General features: G+C 35.4%; 2 protein-coding genes and 1 long non-coding RNA gene across 3 annotated transcripts; 1 reads left to right on the forward strand and 2 right to left on the reverse strand.

Annotated features, from left to right (window-relative positions):
• Positions 1-1,476: 1,476 nt before the first annotated feature.
• Positions 1,477-9,663, reverse strand: LOC134536881 (sperm flagellar protein 1-like). Its single transcript, XM_063376939.1, has 5 exons — positions 9,558-9,663; positions 5,174-5,289; positions 4,285-4,399; positions 2,681-2,811; positions 1,477-1,605 (listed from the first exon to the last, which is right to left on the reverse strand). The coding sequence occupies exons 1-5, from the start codon at positions 9,661-9,663 to the stop codon at positions 1,522-1,524; spliced, it is 552 nt and encodes a 183-aa protein (XP_063233009.1). The 3' UTR covers positions 1,477-1,521.
• Positions 9,664-10,392: 729 nt separating this feature from the next.
• Positions 10,393-13,220, forward strand: LOC134536883 (uncharacterized). The gene is made up of 2 exons (XR_010075892.1): positions 10,393-10,922; positions 11,418-13,220. It is a non-coding gene; the product is annotated as an uncharacterized LOC134536883 (long non-coding RNA).
• On the reverse strand, positions 12,983-18,767 carry LOC134536882 (putative nuclease HARBI1). The gene is made up of 4 exons (XM_063376940.1): positions 18,300-18,767; positions 18,058-18,114; positions 17,371-17,586; positions 12,983-16,090 (listed from the first exon to the last, which is right to left on the reverse strand). The coding sequence occupies exons 1-4, from the start codon at positions 18,588-18,590 to the stop codon at positions 15,590-15,592; spliced, it is 1,065 nt and encodes a 354-aa protein (XP_063233010.1). The 5' UTR covers positions 18,591-18,767; the 3' UTR covers positions 12,983-15,589.
• Between the last annotated feature and the right edge of the window lie 143 nt (positions 18,768-18,910).

Genomic DNA, 18,910 nt, shown 5'->3' on the forward strand with positions numbered 1-18,910 from the left:
TATATATTTTGTTCATGCAATGGGAAATTTTTATTTAATACAATTATTTGGGCATACGCCATCACATTTTTTTTTTCACATTTTGCCAAGGAAAATTTAAAAATAAAACACAAAAATTAAAACATAAACCCAAACAAGCCTAAATAAGCTGATGTAAAACTATAAATATCAGACAGCACAGAAAATTTCGTGGAAGGGATTTAGAAATGAAAAAAAGAAAAGCACAGACAAACACAGAGGGCTAAAAGACGATACAAGCGAACACAACTAAAAAAATAATAATAAACAGGTGTTATGGACAACACAACGACAGCGCAGAAGAGAACCGTAGGCTTCTTATTTAAAGTTTTACATAAGCTTATTTACGCTTGTTCTCTGTAGATTTAATTATTTTTTTTTTTGCATTTTTGCATTTTTGAAGTTCAAACAGTGGAAATCTGCAATGGCGCGTGTTCAAATAATCGTGTTAAAACACATGCATATTACTGACGTCTTCCCAAACACGCACCTTACTACAGACGAGCGCGCAGAAACAAAGACGTGGGTTTAGCTGACGTTAGCTAGCTAAATTTAAAAATGACGCGTTTAAAAATTATTATTAGTCCAATACTTCTACTGCTGATTCTTTGTTCCTTCTCTGCAGTGTCCATAATCTTTCCGTGTGTTTTTGTTATTACCTTATTTGGTTAGCTATTCACAGTTCGCAGGAGGAAAAAAAAATCATAATTATCAAATTAATCTATGTATTTATATCCTCTGGCATTATGAAATTTTTTTAAATATGTTTGATGAAATGGTGATTTATGTGTAACATCTTAGCTCTCGGTATACGGTATTTGGTAGGAGTAATATTGTGAATGGAACGGAAGTCTCATGGAACGGAAATGTGTAACCACGTTTCTGCAATCTGTGGCGGATGTCGCGAACCAGAGTTCACAAAGCTAAAAAAGCAACTTTATAGTATTAACTATTTAATGAATTTTAATTTTACAAGCAGTGTATTAATAATAATATTTTGTCAAAAATCAGGTCCAAAACTGGGGTTTAGTATTTTTTTTAAGTCTTTTTTTTTTGTTCCATCGGAGCCGATTCTTTATAGTGTTTAAAATTTTGGTCCGCTAATAAAACGACTGAATAGTCGACTTCGCTGCTCCGGCAATGAGTTGTAGCGGCATCTGTGCAAACTAGTGTGGTTCGCGTCAGTAAATGTAGTTGAAAATCACCGTTTGCGTATACATAATCACACTCGGGATAATTTAAAAGAATTCTGTTTTTTTTTTTTTTTTTTTTTTTTTTTTTTTTTTTTTTTGTGATATGAGAACACGTGAATTTGCTCGTTACTGAGGTTATTATGTTACACATCTCTGGCGAGTACTGAAATACTTTTTTTTTTTGTGAACTCAGTCTTTTTTTTTTTTTTTTTAGTAACACCTTTTAAACTTTTACATTCTCCAATGAAATAAACAAACACAAAAAATAATGTAAAATTTTAATTTTTTTTTCCAACTGAAAACACTCCTGTCACTTGGTTTTCGCGTCCAACTTAGAAGTCAGCTCGTCGATGTGTCGATCCTTCATCTGCAGCAGCTTATCCAGATGAGCCACCTGCTCGCAACACACGCACACGTCACAGTGACGTCACACACTTTCTGGGACCACAAGCACCCCCCTCTCTCTCTCTCTCTCTCTCTCTCTCTCTGTCGCAATTTTTCTGCCATATACGAGCTTTGAAACAACTTTCTTTTTCTTTTTTTCTTTTTTTTTGGGGGGGGGGGGGCGGAGCGGCATGCCCCTATAAAGAAGATATAACTTGGTACCAGAAAAATTCGCGGGTTCAATGACCCCCGGGCTAGACTCCACAGTCAGACGTACACTCGGGCAGATGTCACCCACTCTGTCGGACGTACACTCGGGCAGATGTCACCCACTCAGTCGGACGTACACTCGGGCGGATGTCACCCACTCTGTCGGACGTACACTCGGGCGGATGTCACCCACTCAGTCGGACGTACACTCGGGCGGATGTCACCCACTCTGTCGGACGTACACTCGGGCAGATGTCACCCACTCAGTCGGACGTACACTCGGGCAGATGTCACCCACTCAGTCGGACGTACACTAGGGCAGATGTCACCCACTCTGTCGGACGTACACTCGGGCAGATGTCACCCACTCGTTGTCTGCTGTCTTGTGAGACGTCCCAACTGGAAACTTAAGACATTTATAGTGCTTTACTCACTATACATACAAAAAAAAAGAGCAAGATTACACGATTTAATGAGATCGTGGGGGAAGAAAAACAAGCAAGGATGAGATGGTATGGTCACGTGAAGAGAATGGGGAAAGAGAGGTTGCCTTGGAGAATGATGGGAGTTGGAATGCACTGGATGAAGGCTTCAAGGAAGAGCAAGGAGGAGGTGGGAGGTGCAGATAGTTTAAAGGAGTGCGGAACAGAGTGGACACAGCTACAGGCTTGAAGCAGTTGATGATATAAATAAAGATACGCAAATACATAGTACATTAGTATAGCTGTATTTTAGACGTTAAAATTATGTTATATATTGTTCATAAAATTGAAATGACCCTTATGATATAAATTTATGTACGTCTAGCTGTGTAATAATATGAATTGCAGTGGAATTAAACTTCTCCAGTTACTCTTAAACCACCGGTAGCCTACCTTTTGCTTTAGAATTGCAATAATTTCGTCCTTCTCTTTCAGCTCTGTCTCTCTTTTCAACAAAACCTCGTACGGAATGGCTTTCGAGCTCTTGCAACTCGGTTCTGACTGAGGCGATGACGTCACTCTGCCTGTAAACGACTCCATGTTTACAAAAAAAAAGAAATAGTGACATTATCATTGAATTTAAACCATGTTCCATGTAGATTATGCAAAATAAATCCTACAAAAATGTAAGCTTCGAGTATGTTTTAGGTAAAATAGTCGGCACTATGGCCGATTTGGCCAGCTTCTACAGTTAAATGGTCAGCGTAATAAATTTGTTTATTTGTTTCATAGTCACCTCCGTTGGCGACTTTGATTTTTGTTTCGTATAAAAAATTCGATTTCACTCAGCCGCACAGTGCGAAAATTCTCATTTATCTGTTAAACCGTGAAAAATAACTTGACACCCGCGGTATTAACAAGTTACAGTAACATACACACAGGCAAAAACAAAATCATTTCAAATTCCTCAATATTTCCTCATTTAACTGTAAGAAAAATTTCCCTCACATTTGTAGCTTTATAAAACGCGTGATTAAAAAAATTTACGATTATATTTTACTTCATTGGTAACATTAATTAACACTGATATGGTAAATATCTGTCGTAAGAAAAATTTTAAAAAAAAATTCTAAATAAATTATTTTTGAATCATAATATAAACACCTTTTTACCATCACGATTTTTTTTTAAATGTTTTCTACTGTTTTTGGACACTAATTTTTACATCTAACTTCAATGTGTTTTTAACACAAAAATTGTAAATGATAAATAATGCCATATAGTTATATTAATATTTGTCATTAAACAAATAAGATTAAAATGACATGAAGGCATATTACCACCAAAGAATTCAGGTCTAAAGTCAAGCTTCGCACATTAGTGATGAACCTCATGAACACAATTGGATCAGCCTAAGAAACATTGTTCAAGTGCAGTGAAGCCTTAGGTCAGCTCAAACAATTATTATTGAATAATAATTTAATTGAAAGCAAAGGAATAGAAATGAATTCATGCCAGATTTCAAACTAAATATTCAAACGATCTTTGAAAGGCTCTCTTCCAATATGGAAGATTAATTTTTTTTATAATCAACCATTTCCATGGCGTATGTCTAAAAAAAAATTCAAACCGCATTACGTTCGCTTCTATAATAAATGAAACACGTGAATTTCCCTCCTAAAATATGAGCTGTATAGTATACTCTCTGGTTCTAAGTACGCTATTTGTTACACTTGAGGTTCCTGTGTATATGGTATTTGCATAAAGTTATTACCTACCTCTCTCTGTCTGTCCATCCCTCCCCCTTCTCTCTCTCTCTCTCTCTCTCTCTCTGTCTGTCTCTGTGTGTGTGTGAGTGAATAAACTTTCAAACATTCGATTTTATTTTCAGCTTCAGCTACTAACATAGCATTGTCCCGCATCAATTAGTCGTTTTTAGTTGATTTAACAGGGTGTGTTGGGGGGGGGGGGGGGGGGGAAGTCAACAGGAATTACTTTTCCTACCCGAAAGCCATGCAGACGTAAGAAATAGTAATGATTATATGTAAGAATCTTACTCTGTTCAACTTTGTGACGAATTTCCACCAGAAGGCTTTCTATCGCCCCAGGAGCAGCCGCGGCCAGTTTCTCGATCATGCTCAGTGACAGTCGTATGTTTAGTTTCCGCAACACCTGTTGACAGTACAGATTAAAAATGGAACAGATGCTGAATTCATTACGGATGTCACATAATAATTAACCGTTTTTTCAAACTGAATATCAGTAAGAAATTTTGAATCTCTAAACGGTTCTAATTCTGTTAACCCTATATTCCCAACAAGTTTACAACCAACCATGCATGTCGAATAGATTTTCTACACCGTCTGCTGCCAAATTTCACGAACTTAACCAAAACTATTATGTTCCTAATAACATTCACTGGTAAATATTTTCTGCTCCAAGTGTAATGCTAGCTTCCCCTTGGGGCAGACACTTCTACATCATGTTGACTCGTCTTGTCTTTTACCGAGTGCTTGGGAACGCAGTAGTTCCGGTAACTAGTGCAGCCAATTGGTACTAATCCGCGTAAATTTTTCTTTCCGAAACCAACACGACCACACGATAACATGCCTGTGCGAGTGTGAGGTGTGGAGCTTCTCTCCGCCGACGACGACTCGAAAACGTAACCCCCTTCAGCATTACACTACAATCCAGCGCGCACATAGACCCGTGTGCTAACATCATGCCACAAGACACGCAAGCCGCTAGTTGACCCAAATTATTTGAACAAGTGTGCGGGTTGCACCTGGATTAAAATGCACAATGCGAGTTATAGAAACCTCGGTTTCTGGTCTCGCTCACACCGACTGCCCCGGTTTGGCAAATGATGGGTCGGCGGTGGCAGGAAGTTGGTTCTCGTTATGCTATCCGTTGAATAAAACTCTTCGTATGGTTTATTTCGCTTACCTTGTTTTCCAAAGTGCCCCAATTGTGTATTTTCCGAGATGTCGAACTCGCTGTAGTATAGTTGTGTAGATCTACCATTTTTGGATAAAAGAACTTCAATATTTCAGCCACCAGAACTAAAACAAGTACAAATGAACTAAAAACTAGAAAATTGAAATTATCATAGAAGTTTTCTACTAATATGTTTCATCCTTATCGTATGTTTTATCATATGTATCAGGATTTAATAAGGATGTCATTGAATTCTTAAAATGATTCATGCAATGGGGAATAATGTGACGTCGTACCGACCATGGCCGTTAAGCCCGTGCTCCGCACCGCCAGTACCGTATCCCGTTTTCGGAGCGCGCCCCTTTGCCCAGCCGGAATGAGTCAGGCGAGCGCCTCGGGCGTGCCCCCAATAGACGTAAACAAATCTTAAAGGTACGGAACCCCGGAGGCTCGAACCCATAATTCAATTAAGCGAAAAGCCATTAGTACGAAATTACTAATTACCCGACATGTAATAAGTGCGTCGTAGCCACTCCGGGCGAGTACACAACGCACGGAGCAGAGAACAAACCTCATTAACAGTCACTGCGGCCACTGGCCTTAATTAAAATGCCCGTGACTATGATCAAGTCAGACTAGGAGAAATCCCTCTAAAACAATTCGCAGTGGGACAATATGTTAGTAAATTTACAGTCGCCAACTTGATGTCACAATTTAAATAATTAAATACATTTAAACCATTGTTAAGCCTTAAGCACCCAATTACCAGGTGCTACATTTTAATTGAGCACCTGGAACATGTTTTAACTGGTAATAAAGTAAATTCAATTAAGGTGAATGGAAAGGTACAATATTTTGAAAATCCTGGAATCGAAGATCAAGGATAAAATCTGAACTACTCATCATATTTCTTTGCGGTTTGTTTTGCCAACTAGATAATTTAATTACGGAGGGTTGTGTGTACAGCAGTGGCCACAATAATGCATAGTTTTTTAGAAAAAAAATTAAATAACTTTATGCAGAAATAAGGGGTATTATCCACAAAATTAAAAATTATACCAAAATGTAATTTTTATATTGTGTAATATAATATTATCTAGAACTCTATTATAATCAAAGTGAAAAACACTTGATCGCTGAATTTTAAAGGAATTTTAACCAATTAAAACCTGCCATGCAACATTTAGGTAAGGAAGGACACGCTTGTTGAGCAATTACGTAAAATTCTGTATTATAGAGCTCTAGATAATATTGTATTACACCATTCAAAAATTTTATTTTGGTATAATTTATAATTTTGTGGCTAATACCCCTTATTTCTGCATAAAGTTATTTAATTTTTTTTCTAAAAAACTATTCATTATTGTGGCCACTTCTGTACACACAACCCTCTGTAATTAAATTATCTAGTTGGCAAAACAAACCACAAAGAAATATGATGAGTAGTTCAGATTTTATCCTTGATATTCGATTCCAGCATTCCCAAGATATTTTACCTTTCCATTCCCCTTAATATAAGTTTTTTGACGCCGACTCACAAAGAAGAGAAAGTTTCTCTTCCTTGCGAGGCGGCCATGTTCGGCAGTCTCCAACCACTCCGCGCCGGGAACAGACGTGTGTCCGTGGGCAGCATCCAAGTTTCTTTTATTGATTATTTTTATTCTGTACTAAATCTTTAAATTTAAAACCTTTTGTTAATTCATCGCTGCCCACGTCGACTCGGCACGTATTTTGCGGAACCGGGCCTATCCCGACCGTCTTCATCGTGATACCACGCTGCGTACCGTATCACTCACGTAAGTGTTTCGCCGAACTTAGGAGCCTGCTCATCGAGCCCCCCCCCCCACCCCCCCCCCCTTCCTGCACCCGTTAACTTTCGGCACTGGCCGTGTCTCCAGCGAGCATCGACCCACGTCCCGCGAGACTGCCGCGGTAACCATTTCAGTGTCACGTAGTGTTGTGTCTTTTTCTTGTTAATTGTGTAACCGCTAGACGTCGCCAAGTGTTGGTGAGAATTTTTGTAGCGGGACTGAACCGCGGAGCGGACTTGTAGAGCGTACCGTGTACCCACATTGACCCCCGGTGCAACTCCCAAATTAAATGTATTCTCACCAACTCGTATACGATCATTTTCCGTAATCTCCCGTCCTCCACACGGCCGAGCGGCCTTCACAGCCAGGGAGAACCATTCAGGTTACATTCAAGCCGTGTACCTGGCGGGGCACGCGGGGGCAGAGTACCCACGACCCAACATCAACGGCCTAGCAGCCCGCTAGCCTGGCGCCCCTCCAGACAACAAGAGCATCGCGACGCCCGTAGCGCCCGTCAGGTACCCCCCGGACCTTTCACAGAAGTCGGATGACGGCAAATGATATACTGCAATTTCTTGGAGATATGAATTGCAGTTTTTGCTGGGTTTTACAGCAGTGGGAAATGCTATTCTTTCATTTAAAAGCTTCAGACTGGTTTTTGCTGTGATTTATATGGGCCTGTTTGCTGTTATCAGGACACTTTACAGTTAGTCCATTTGGGATGACACTATTGCTACCACATTTTCAGAGGAAAAGTCAATTTATTAGAAGACTGAGCTTGAAGGGTCATTTTATTTTCCAGTTTCCTAATTGAATTATGTATAGCGGGTCCATACCAGGCATTAAAGTAATATAAAGGAATATTCTTTAAATTATTCGTGCAAAGGATAATTTTTATTCAATAAAATTTCTTGTACAAATGCCAACTGCAAAGACGTATTTCCAAAAAAAAAAAAAAAAAAAAGGTTGAATTAAATAAAGGATATTACTATATGTATTAAATTTGCATAATAGTCTCCACAGTTTTCATCTTGCTTTCCTTCATTCCAGGCGTATTAAAGTTCTGTCCAGTAAGAATACCGACTACCGGCAGCATTGCTGGCCATATTGGGAACACGACCCTCGAGGAAGTGAAGATTAGGTGTGCTTAACTTGATGTAAGTTTTTGGACATACGCCATTGCTATTCTTAGCAATGGCGTATGTCCAAAAACTTACATCAAGTCATGCACTCCCATTGCACAAATCTTTTAAAAATAGGTGTGCTTAGATAGATTTTTTTTTTAATGAAAGAAATATTTTATAAGCTACATAAACTTTTGCATTAAGATTGATACTATCCTTAGGTATTGTTTGTTGCCATATGTTCCGTACGAGTTTATAGGCGAGCTTTAGCTGGTACCTTGAAGCATCATCAATCTAGATACCTATCCACATTACAGTTCGTGGAGAAGGTCAACTCTGCTATTGTGATTATGTGTGACAGTCAAATCTAGCCCTCTTAATAACAGGAGACCGACCACTCACAGACTTGAGTATTGGCCCTACATATCCTTCCAAAGCAAATTATTGTGTGTGGTTGTTTAAATTATCTTACCTCGAAAGAAATATTAGCCATGAAATATCTACGGGAATATATTTGTGGTATATAATGAATATTATTGACGATTTCTTGAGTTCTCCTGGAACGTTTCGAATGTTAAGCTCTAGGCCCTGACACACTGTCAAAATTTATTTCCCAACTACTTCCAACAAAGTTAGTCAAATAATCTTGAAACACTGTTAATGACATCGAAAACTTCACTAGCATAGCAGTCATATTTGTTTGAAAAGTCGGACAACTTGTTTTTCATGAAATATTATGTAAACAAAACAGTTTTTAAAATATGTATAATGTTTGATGGATCAGCCAATTAAAATCGTGCCCAGCGAAAAATGGCGATTTCCATTGCCATGAATCTTCAAATTGGTTAAAAACATGGGATATTAAAGAGGTCAATAACCTTAAATAATGTTAATAGTAATGTCGTAATTATAATACATCTAAACAAAAAAGTGAACATTGTGTAAATAGCTTTTAAAAATTGCAGAACATTCATTTAGTCATGCGACATGAATAGGTGTGATGAATTTTTTTTTTTAATATTAAATTCATGGATAGCTACAAAAAAATCTTCACAATGTCAGATTTTTTATCGAGCACTGTGATGTATTACGTAACTTATTTTTTAAATAAGGCGAACATAAAAATGTTTGAACTAGCTCAGTCTAATAATAAACTTTGTTAGTATGATAGGACTTGAAAACATGTTTTAAAAGTTATCTGGCCAGCTTTATTTGATGGAGAAAACTGAATGGCTCATTACAACTCAATCTTGTTTGTTCAATATAGTTGGAGAAGAAACTTTTACAATGTGCCAAGACCTGTAACTTTATACTTACCGGTACTTCAATTTTTTTAACTTGTTAAAATTACATATTAAATACTTTCTTATCTGGTTAAGGAATTCACACTGGTTTGTCTGTTAGGAATGACTAATTTAATTTTACAGTATTATGTATGTAACTGTAAAAATTCCTTACCTCCATCTGAAAAATCTTTTGTTATATTTTTCTTTGGTCTCGACAAAGGTATTTCATCAACCCAATTATAAATTTCATGGATATCATCTTCATTGCAATGACTCATTGAATAGGCAGGCCTACTATCTAAATACAATAAAAAAAACTGAATTTATTTAACTTAAAATGCTAAGACTTTATAAAAACCCACAAAATACACTTACATAATAAATTATGTTCATTTACTGTACAAAAACACAAAACTAGGTACTGCTAAAGGCTCTTTACAAGTGTTCACAAGAAGTCTTTATACTCCATAAAATAAAGTTAATAAAATTGAAATGTACTACCATAGAAAAAATTTATAGATGTCCAACAAATATACAAGTCATAGTATCAGGACAAGAAGAAGTTATAAAACATGTTTAACACTAAAGCAAGGTGAAACTATCAAAAAAGGCACTATGGTGATCAGGCCATTCTTAAATTCAATTTTTGAAAAAAATCAGTGTAGCTTATTACTTGCGGGCGTAGATTTTGAAGTTGTTACCATTTATTTTGGAAAATTTTCTAAACTCCTGTAACATTTAGAAAAAAGTAATGTTTAAAATGTCCTATATGTTTTCCAACATTCAAAAATTAACAATGAAACATTTTTCACATATTCCATGCTGCCAAAATGTTACGAATGTTTACGCTTTGTTCCGCCCCGTGTCACTTAATAAGTTTAAGGCAGTGTGTCATTTATTAGTTTATTTTTCAATATGATTTCTTCATGTGTTAAGTGGTTATTTTGTATAGCAGGCGTTTAAGAGTCTTTGTCTTTTTCCCGCGGTTATGTTGGTGCTCAAGCGAAACGACAACTTTGTGAGGGTTCACTCATGAAAGATGGGCCGTATGCACAGATTCTACTAGAAGCCAAGTGTCTACTCGTACTTCCTTTAGTGAAGGATTTGAAGTTCACTAAATTTCGTATGTTAGAAATATTTTAGTATAAGCCCGGCTAGGTTTTACAAAGTAAAGTGAAGAATGCTACTTAATTACGAAGGTGGCCGAGTTTACTCGAATAAGGCCCGAAATCAATGACGTCGTTCATGACGACATAACCTCGGCCAATAGGAAACCTATATTGTATATTTATTTTTTTGTATGTGAAAATAATAAACATTTGTGTATCCACCGATCCACGTGGTCGTTATGGATTGTGCTCCGAGGCAATTTGCCGAAAGGTTTTCTATGAATGAGAAGTCAATTTTATTTTCATTAGTGGAAAATAGGGCAAAAATAGTGGAAGCCAAAAAAACGGATTTCAAAAACGTCGCCGAAAAGCGGAAAGCTTGGCAGGAGATTGAAAAAGATTTCAATTCTTATTCAGAAGTCTCCAAGGTTAGTAGCAAATTATTAAAATAAAGGAACGTACTTTAGTGTTTTTATATCATATGATCTGTTGGACTGCATATAGTACCCAATGTTTCATTATAAATTTTTTTATTAACTGCCTCTCGTTAATCCAAAGTTGATCATGTATTTCTGCATAATTCTAATACACATTATTGAAAGCAGCGACATTAAGCAGTTAATAATTTAATTATTTTACATTGAAGGGTGTATAAAAATTTTCTAAAATATCTCATCTGCAAAGATTATTTTTGGCCGATTTTTTCTTTCACATTTAACTATCACTTAAATTAACTATTTAAATAGGCTAATAAAATCAGATTGTGGTATTTTAGATGGATTATATTCTGCATAAAATATACATTTTATGCTTTCAGAAGTTTGTGTTTTTCCATCATTATTGAAATAATAAAACTGTGCATGTTGGAAAAGTTATCAGAACTTATGGCATTACTACAATTGTTTTTACTTTTTTTGTTGCAGCGTACTGCATCCCAGCTAAAGAAATGTTGGGAAAATGAGAAAATGAAGAGGAAGAAGATCCTTGCTGCCAACACAAGGCAGCGAATGGCCACTGGTGGTGGTCCATTTGTCCAGGAGCCCTCCACGAACCCCGAATTGGAAGTGGCATTAGCTGGGACACAGCACTTTATTGTAGATGGTGGCGATCATGACATGGTCGTTTCCGCAGACAGTGCTGAAAATGCTGCTAAGTACCAGGCAGTAATTGCATTGGACCATGACTATGAGCTGCCCATTTCAGAATCTATGTCTGAAGAAGAAATTACTTATGAGGTGGAGGTTGACAGCCCACAGGTGAGAAAGAAGGATGCTCTCCTTTCTGGACGCTCCAATAAGTCAAATACACGTCGTGAAGTAGCAATTGAAGATGAACTGCAGCATCGCCTGCATAAACTTAACAGTACAGAAAAGCGGGAAATTGAGCATCATAAGCTTTTGATGCTTGAGCAGAAACTGCGAGTGAGGGCAGCAAGAACTGCTGCAATATATACAAAAGAGCTTCACGAGCAGGCAAAGAATCATCGTGAAGAAGAACACAAGTTGCGAATGGAATTAATGAAATCAGGAAACGGGAAAACACTGTAAATTGCTTGCATATTACAGTCGATAACCATTTTTATATTATGCCCTTATTTGTATTTATTCTTTCCTGTGGTTTCTAAATTGCACTTAGTAAAATTCTGCAAAATGGCACGGTAAAATTGAAAGAAAGCCTCTTAGCTGGAAAAAAATCCAAAAACCAGTTTTTATTAATGTCCTAACATATTTTCCAAACATTATCTAAGAGGGCATTGCGATATTGTTTACAATTTTCCAGATTGAATCTTTTTAAGGAGTGGTTAGATTAAGTTATATAATAGATAGTGTAAAATTGTGAGAGTTGTTGGTTATTATGTTAGCTAACTGTGAAATTGTTTAAACAGTTAAGTTTGTTAAGCCATATAAAAATATACTGTTTGAAGTTGTGTCAGCGACTGGTTAGGTTAGTAGCATTACAAATATTAGAGAGTTAGGATGGTGTGTTGGGTTAAATGAAGAGACATTTCAAATTGGTAAAACTAAGAAATTATTTAAATGATCTGAAATGTTTCTAGCATAGCTTAATTAAATACTAATGATCCATAATACTTAATCAAGGATTTTAAATTGAACTTACCACACCTAATATATCCCATGCCCACTATTTGATGTAGCAAACCCATCCCTTTTCATAGTATCACACAGTATTTGAAATAAATATACCTGACTTATCTACTTGTTAAAAATGTAAACTACTGCAAAATATTTGAAGTATCTTACAGAGAAAAATTGCATAACATGTAAGTAAAAACATCAGAATTTTGATTAGATTTTTTTTTGTTCAGGAAAGAGGCTTTCCTTTAAAATTACCAAATGCAGCTGAAAATTCAATGTTCCTAAGAGAAGGTGTATACAACATAAATGAGCAATGTGTTATTTATTTTTCATATGTATGATTAGGAATCCAAATTATAATTATTGGGACCATTTACAAATGACAACATTCATAAGCAGACAGTAACTGAATTTATTAAAATTTTGGGGGTTCGTTAAAATATTGACAAGTGTGGTCATCTGTGGTGTTGTGGTGTACTCCAACTAATGATTAGAAAATGTGATTGAAAACAACTAGTGTTGGTAGGTATTGAACAGTGTATTTTATTTGTAATTGTATGTTTTGCTTGACCATAGACAATACTGATTCAATTTCCAACTGAAAATATTGAAATAAAAGTCTGAAAATTATTTTATTGAGCTTCTCTTATTTAGTTTGATAATGTTATCTAACAACTTTGTGATATGTCAAGGAAATAAGTGGTTTAAAATACTTTTATACATTTTTGCAGATAAGTAATCAAAATAACCATTTTTGAATTTTGTTTCTCCCGTAAGTGCACCTACTCTTGGAAATTACTGTATGTAGTCTTAAATATTTTTGCAAATATGTTTATAAATTTTCATGTAACTACATTAGCACCCTCTGAGACATATATGTATTAAAAATTAAGAGAAAAGACTGTTTAGGGTAGGTAAGCAACATTAATGACTAATAAATTCCCTAAAATTCCAAGATTTATACAAATAATTAATACAACTGACATAACCAACCATTTACGCATGTTCCAATTCATCTACTTCTAAGAAGCTGCTCAGAAAATTTTTTTTATTAATATATTGAACAGTTTAGCATAGATTTAATTTATTATTAATATAGCTTATATAAGAAAAACATTCAATTTAGTTATTATTCACTTTATTTCCAAAGATCTTCTCTTTTTAAAATTAATGGCTTCTTAAAAAAATAAAATATTGTGAAATTTTAGAATGACAATTAGTTGTTTATTATTGTACACATTGTTAAAGATCAAACATTTATGCTAAGCTTCAAAAATGTTGTTTCTTCCTTTATTTATCTCTGCATATTTATACAGCGATGTTTATGCATTTTGAACCTTGCCTGGTTTTGCACTGGTCCAATGTGATATTCTCTTGAAACCTAATCTAGCAATAGGTTTGTTTTATATTGCTATGTTATTTAAATTAGTGTTAGAACTTACTGTGTTAACTGCTGCTATAGTTTAGTCCCGTTTATAAACTGCAGTGAAACTTTAATGTTAAACAGCAAAATAGACAATTAAAGGCATAACAGTATGCATACAACATTTATAATAAGAGGAAGGTTTGGCTAATTTTTAAGCACATTAAACAGTGTACATAGTTACAACTCTAACATCAGACTAATAATAAATGTAAATATTTGACATTATTTCGACTTTCCATCATTTTGTAATACCTGCAAAAATGTTAAAATTGCAACAGACCATTCCAAGAGGACTCATTAGCAATTTATTGTTTTTTGCATAACCAATGCTTTTATGACCACTAATCTCTAAAAACAGATCTCTTGTCTCTCACTCAACTTTACCATACACAGCAATAAATGGTGCTGAAAGCAGGGTGATAAGCTATTTATATATCTCTAGATAGTTGGTTAAAACTTTTTAGAACTTATTTTACTGCTATATACATACACTAATTCTAAGAGTATCTGGTATCTACTATTGTCAATTTTTCTTTCATTATTTAGAAAACCAGGTTTCAAGGATACTAAAAATTTTTAACTTGCTGCAAAAGGGCTGAACACTGGCCAATTATATTGTCAGACACACTCCTCCATTGTGATCACTCTCATCACTGTGGACCTTTTAGCAGTAATCTTTCCGTTACCTGCAGTGTCAGTGTGTCTAGTCTGTCTCCAAGCAAATCTCACCCTACACCACACAATACACTTACATTGGCACAAGGAAAAGGGGAAAAAAGACACACATGCTTTTGTATTAAAATCATTGAGACTTTATTCAGTGCAATATAAATCTTGTTGAAGTATTTATTCTGCATCTATATAGCTTGGTAATTATTATGAACACACAAATCACTTTATTTTAAAATCAGTAATTACGAGGCTTGAGAAATGCAGCTGGTTAAATTAGGGTATGTTCTATCACGACATTAATATGCATGAATAATTAATAAAAAAACTCATTGAAATTCATTGATAATATGCACTTTTCATTTATATACATAAGGCTTAACTATTTCTCCGATTCCCATAGGCCTCACATAACCCACATCATGAAATGCTAAAGTTTTATTAGATACTTAAGATTTGCAAAGTGGTTAAATAAATGTTAGGATAAAGACTGCTAACTGACACCTTAAAAAGGTATATTTTTTATGTAATCGCTTAACAACACAGAAACCTGTTAAAAGAAAACAAAAGCTTCACTAAATTTCAATTGTATAAAAAAACTGAACAAATAAACATCATTACATACACATTGCAGGAAACTTACCCATTTACTCACATTTTTGACCCATTGCACCAGTTTCCACATCACCTTAGAGGAAGCTCTCTGGAGGTATAGTGCTCAATGCGTTATCTCCTATATTTATATACATGGCGAGATTCCCCAAGAGGCCTATTACATTCCATGTTCTAGACTGTGCCTGGAAAAATAAAAAAAAATTAATTCACTACTGAAACTATTAAAAAAAATTAAAAAATACATTTGAAGCAGTTATGTACAGAAAACCACGGAAACTACGTAATGCATTCACACAAAATGACGTTCAATAAACATTGCTCTCATTGCAGCTCCTCGGTGGTTGCGTGGACGCAAGTTTGCAACTGGCACTATGGGTAAAACACGAAGTTCTTCTACTGGAGGTGGCAAAGGCTCTTCATGCTGAACCGCAATGTTGTGCAGCACAGCACATGCAAGAATAACCTTGTTTGAAGTAGCCAGTTTCGTTCGTAGTTTTTGCCCAAGGCATGCAAACCGCCTCTTCCACACTCCAAATAACCGTTCCACAATGTTTCTTGTTCTTCTGTGAGCTAAATTGTATCTGATCTCAGCTGCTGTCGTTGGAACCAGTACTGGTGTGTACAGGAATGGTAACTGTGGATACCCATTATCTCCTAGAAGTATTCCTGGGAGTCCTTGATTTTCAAACCTAACCATCACCCTGCTGTTACTAAATATCCTGGCATCATGGGTACTGCCAGGCCATCGTGTTACAATGTCCATGATCTCGAGGTTAGGACCTGCAACAACCTAATGTATATACATACATTTGTTAAATTACCCAAACACTTAAAATTCATATAATGTTTGGCTGTACAAAAAAAAAGTAAATACTAAAGAATCTCTAAAAATGGTTAACATTTAAAAATCTATATGATTAACGGTTTAATTTAATTTTAAACTTGTTTAAGGTTTTTACCGAATGCAGAAGCAGGTTACTAAAAATAAATTCTCAATTATCATCTCAAGTACAGTAATGAATTCAATTTTTTGTTAAATTCTCACACCGCTGCATTTTCCATTCATTAATAATAAAATTCCTAAATAATTTTTTTGAACACCTGAAACATTCCTGTAATTTTCCTGAAAATATAATTTCTAAATTCCTACCAGATTCCGAATATTCAGTTTATAGTGCACATTACAATGTGTGTGCACTGACACACCTGTAGCCATTTTTTCTTTCCCACATGGGTCTGTGTATATGATTTCGAGAACTCAAGTCAAATCATGAGACTGGTCTATTAAGTTAAATAACCTACACAAAAAATACTGTAAAATAATGTTATCAGTTGCTAAGGAATTGCTAATATAAGATACAGCTATCCTCACCTAACCAACCACACACAATTTATCACTATTTTAAATGTAGCTAACGTAACCTAATTACCAGCCCACACTATTTTTAATATTTTAAACAAAGCTCAAAAATTAATTTCTCTGTCATTTAAGTATATGAAAGACAATATAGACATCTTTTATTCACGTTTTTATTTATAGTATGTACAATTATTGAAGTTGCTTGTGCGAACTGCAAACTTCCGTGACCTCCAATGAATTTAGGAACTGTTTAGGCCACAGAATGCACTGATATTAATTGGTTGTTATGCTACATGGCAATTCCAAAGCTACCATTAAAAACATCTAACAGTATTTTTATTGTAGCTATACTAATTATATCAACCCATTGAAATATTTTAAAATAACTTAAATGTTACTAACTTAACCCATCTCCCATTCTCACACTATCACAAACTTGTAATATTTATGCTGAACATGCACAAATGTGGCCTCGGAATGGATGTTGTGAACGTGAGGTTTGCCCACCTAGGAAAGCAAAAAATGAGAGTGGCCACATCAATGCAAAGGTAATGTAATGTAATCAATAAACTGTGATTTTTCAGAAATCAGTAGCAATTTATAAACACTATTTTCAGGTTAAAATATAAGAACAGCTTTAGTGCTCCAAAAAAGTGTTTTCGAAATTACCTCTCTTTTACGACACAAACATAATAATTATCTACACAAACCTGAACATTCAAGGACATGTACTGTTTTCTGTTACGGTACAACTCAGGAAACTGGCCACCAGGATTACTAATACAGATGTGCGTGCAGTCAATACAACCAGTGACTCCAGGAAATTCACCCAAATCGTAGAACTTCCTCTGGTTACTACGAATACCTCCTGGTCCTGGGAAGTGTGCATACTGCAGCAAATGTCCTGCCAGCTCATTTGAAGTTACCTGTAAAATATGTTTCACATACTTATAATTTAAATATAAACTACTCACTCCAAACTCATAAAAGTGTAGGTAAATGCCTCGTAATTTTAACAATTTAAACAACTGCTCTATAATATTTATTGACATGATTACCAACATTAATAGGGCAGCACAATGTATTACCATGACAAATTAACTTGTTTTGTTAGTCACTACTTTATCGGTTCATTTAGCATGTAAACAGTAATCCACCTACAAATTTTTCCAGAAAACTCTTAATACCAAACTGTTATTAGATAGACAATTTGGGGTAATAGCCTAGTTTGGGGTCTCTTGCTAAAAAAAAAAAAATTATTTCGAAATATTTATTTTCAACTTTTTTCCCAAATGCCCTGCTCCTACTTTTTAATGGAAATTAACATGTCAAATGAAGGGCACAAAACTGTCTTCCAAAATGATGATGTACATAACCTAAACTTAAGCAACTCTAACCTTGATAATTCTGCTTACTGTTGCTTGATTCAAGTGGATAAGGTCACCACAAACAATCTGAAAAATAACGAACACAGGTTAGTAATTTCTCTCTTAAAAGAAATATCGGGTAAATAGGCATGTTTATGACAGCATTACGAAAAAAGACAATAAATAGGTAAATGTATTTCTATCAGTTACACCTCATTTACAACCAACATACCTGTCGTCAGACACTTTAAATAAATTTTACTCTCACGTACCTGAAAACTGTTACTACCATAAAAGCGTAGTGCAGTGGTAACTTTAACAATTGCTGGCACCGGCAAATCACGCTTATCTCCATTGTCAGCCGCAACAAGGGGCACGATGGTACCAATTACAGTTTCTTTTGTGAAACGAAAACGTTTCACAAACTCTTCATCACTAAAACATTCCAATGGATTATTCCCATCTCGAAGATACTTTCTAGGCGGCGGATTGTAGGGAACATCCCTAGCATATCGCACAAATTCCACAAACTCGTCATCCACAATGCGTCCTACAGCTTCCATGTTGTGAAAAGTAGCACTAAATAGCAATTTAGTACGGCCAATCGGCGACTAAATATTCTCTGCACGAATGCACTTAAAAAATAAGCCCCACTAATACTTCACAACCTGTGCATACCGAAATTCCGATTTAGTTAAACTTAATACTAAATTTTAGTAATAGTATGGTCTATGCATTCGGCCCCCTGATAGGCTAGAAGTTGTTAGAAGATTCAAATTGTACAAAATCATATATTATAAAAAGTTTTATTTTTTTCTACTTTTTAAGTTCTGAACTCAAATCTGCTCCATTTAAGATTAAAAAACGAGAGAAACCAATATTA

Source organism: Bacillus rossius, chromosome 11 (genome assembly GCF_032445375.1).
Source record: "Bacillus rossius redtenbacheri isolate Brsri chromosome 11, Brsri_v3, whole genome shotgun sequence".
In the NCBI taxonomy this organism is placed as follows: domain Eukaryota; kingdom Metazoa; phylum Arthropoda; class Insecta; order Phasmatodea; family Bacillidae; genus Bacillus; species Bacillus rossius.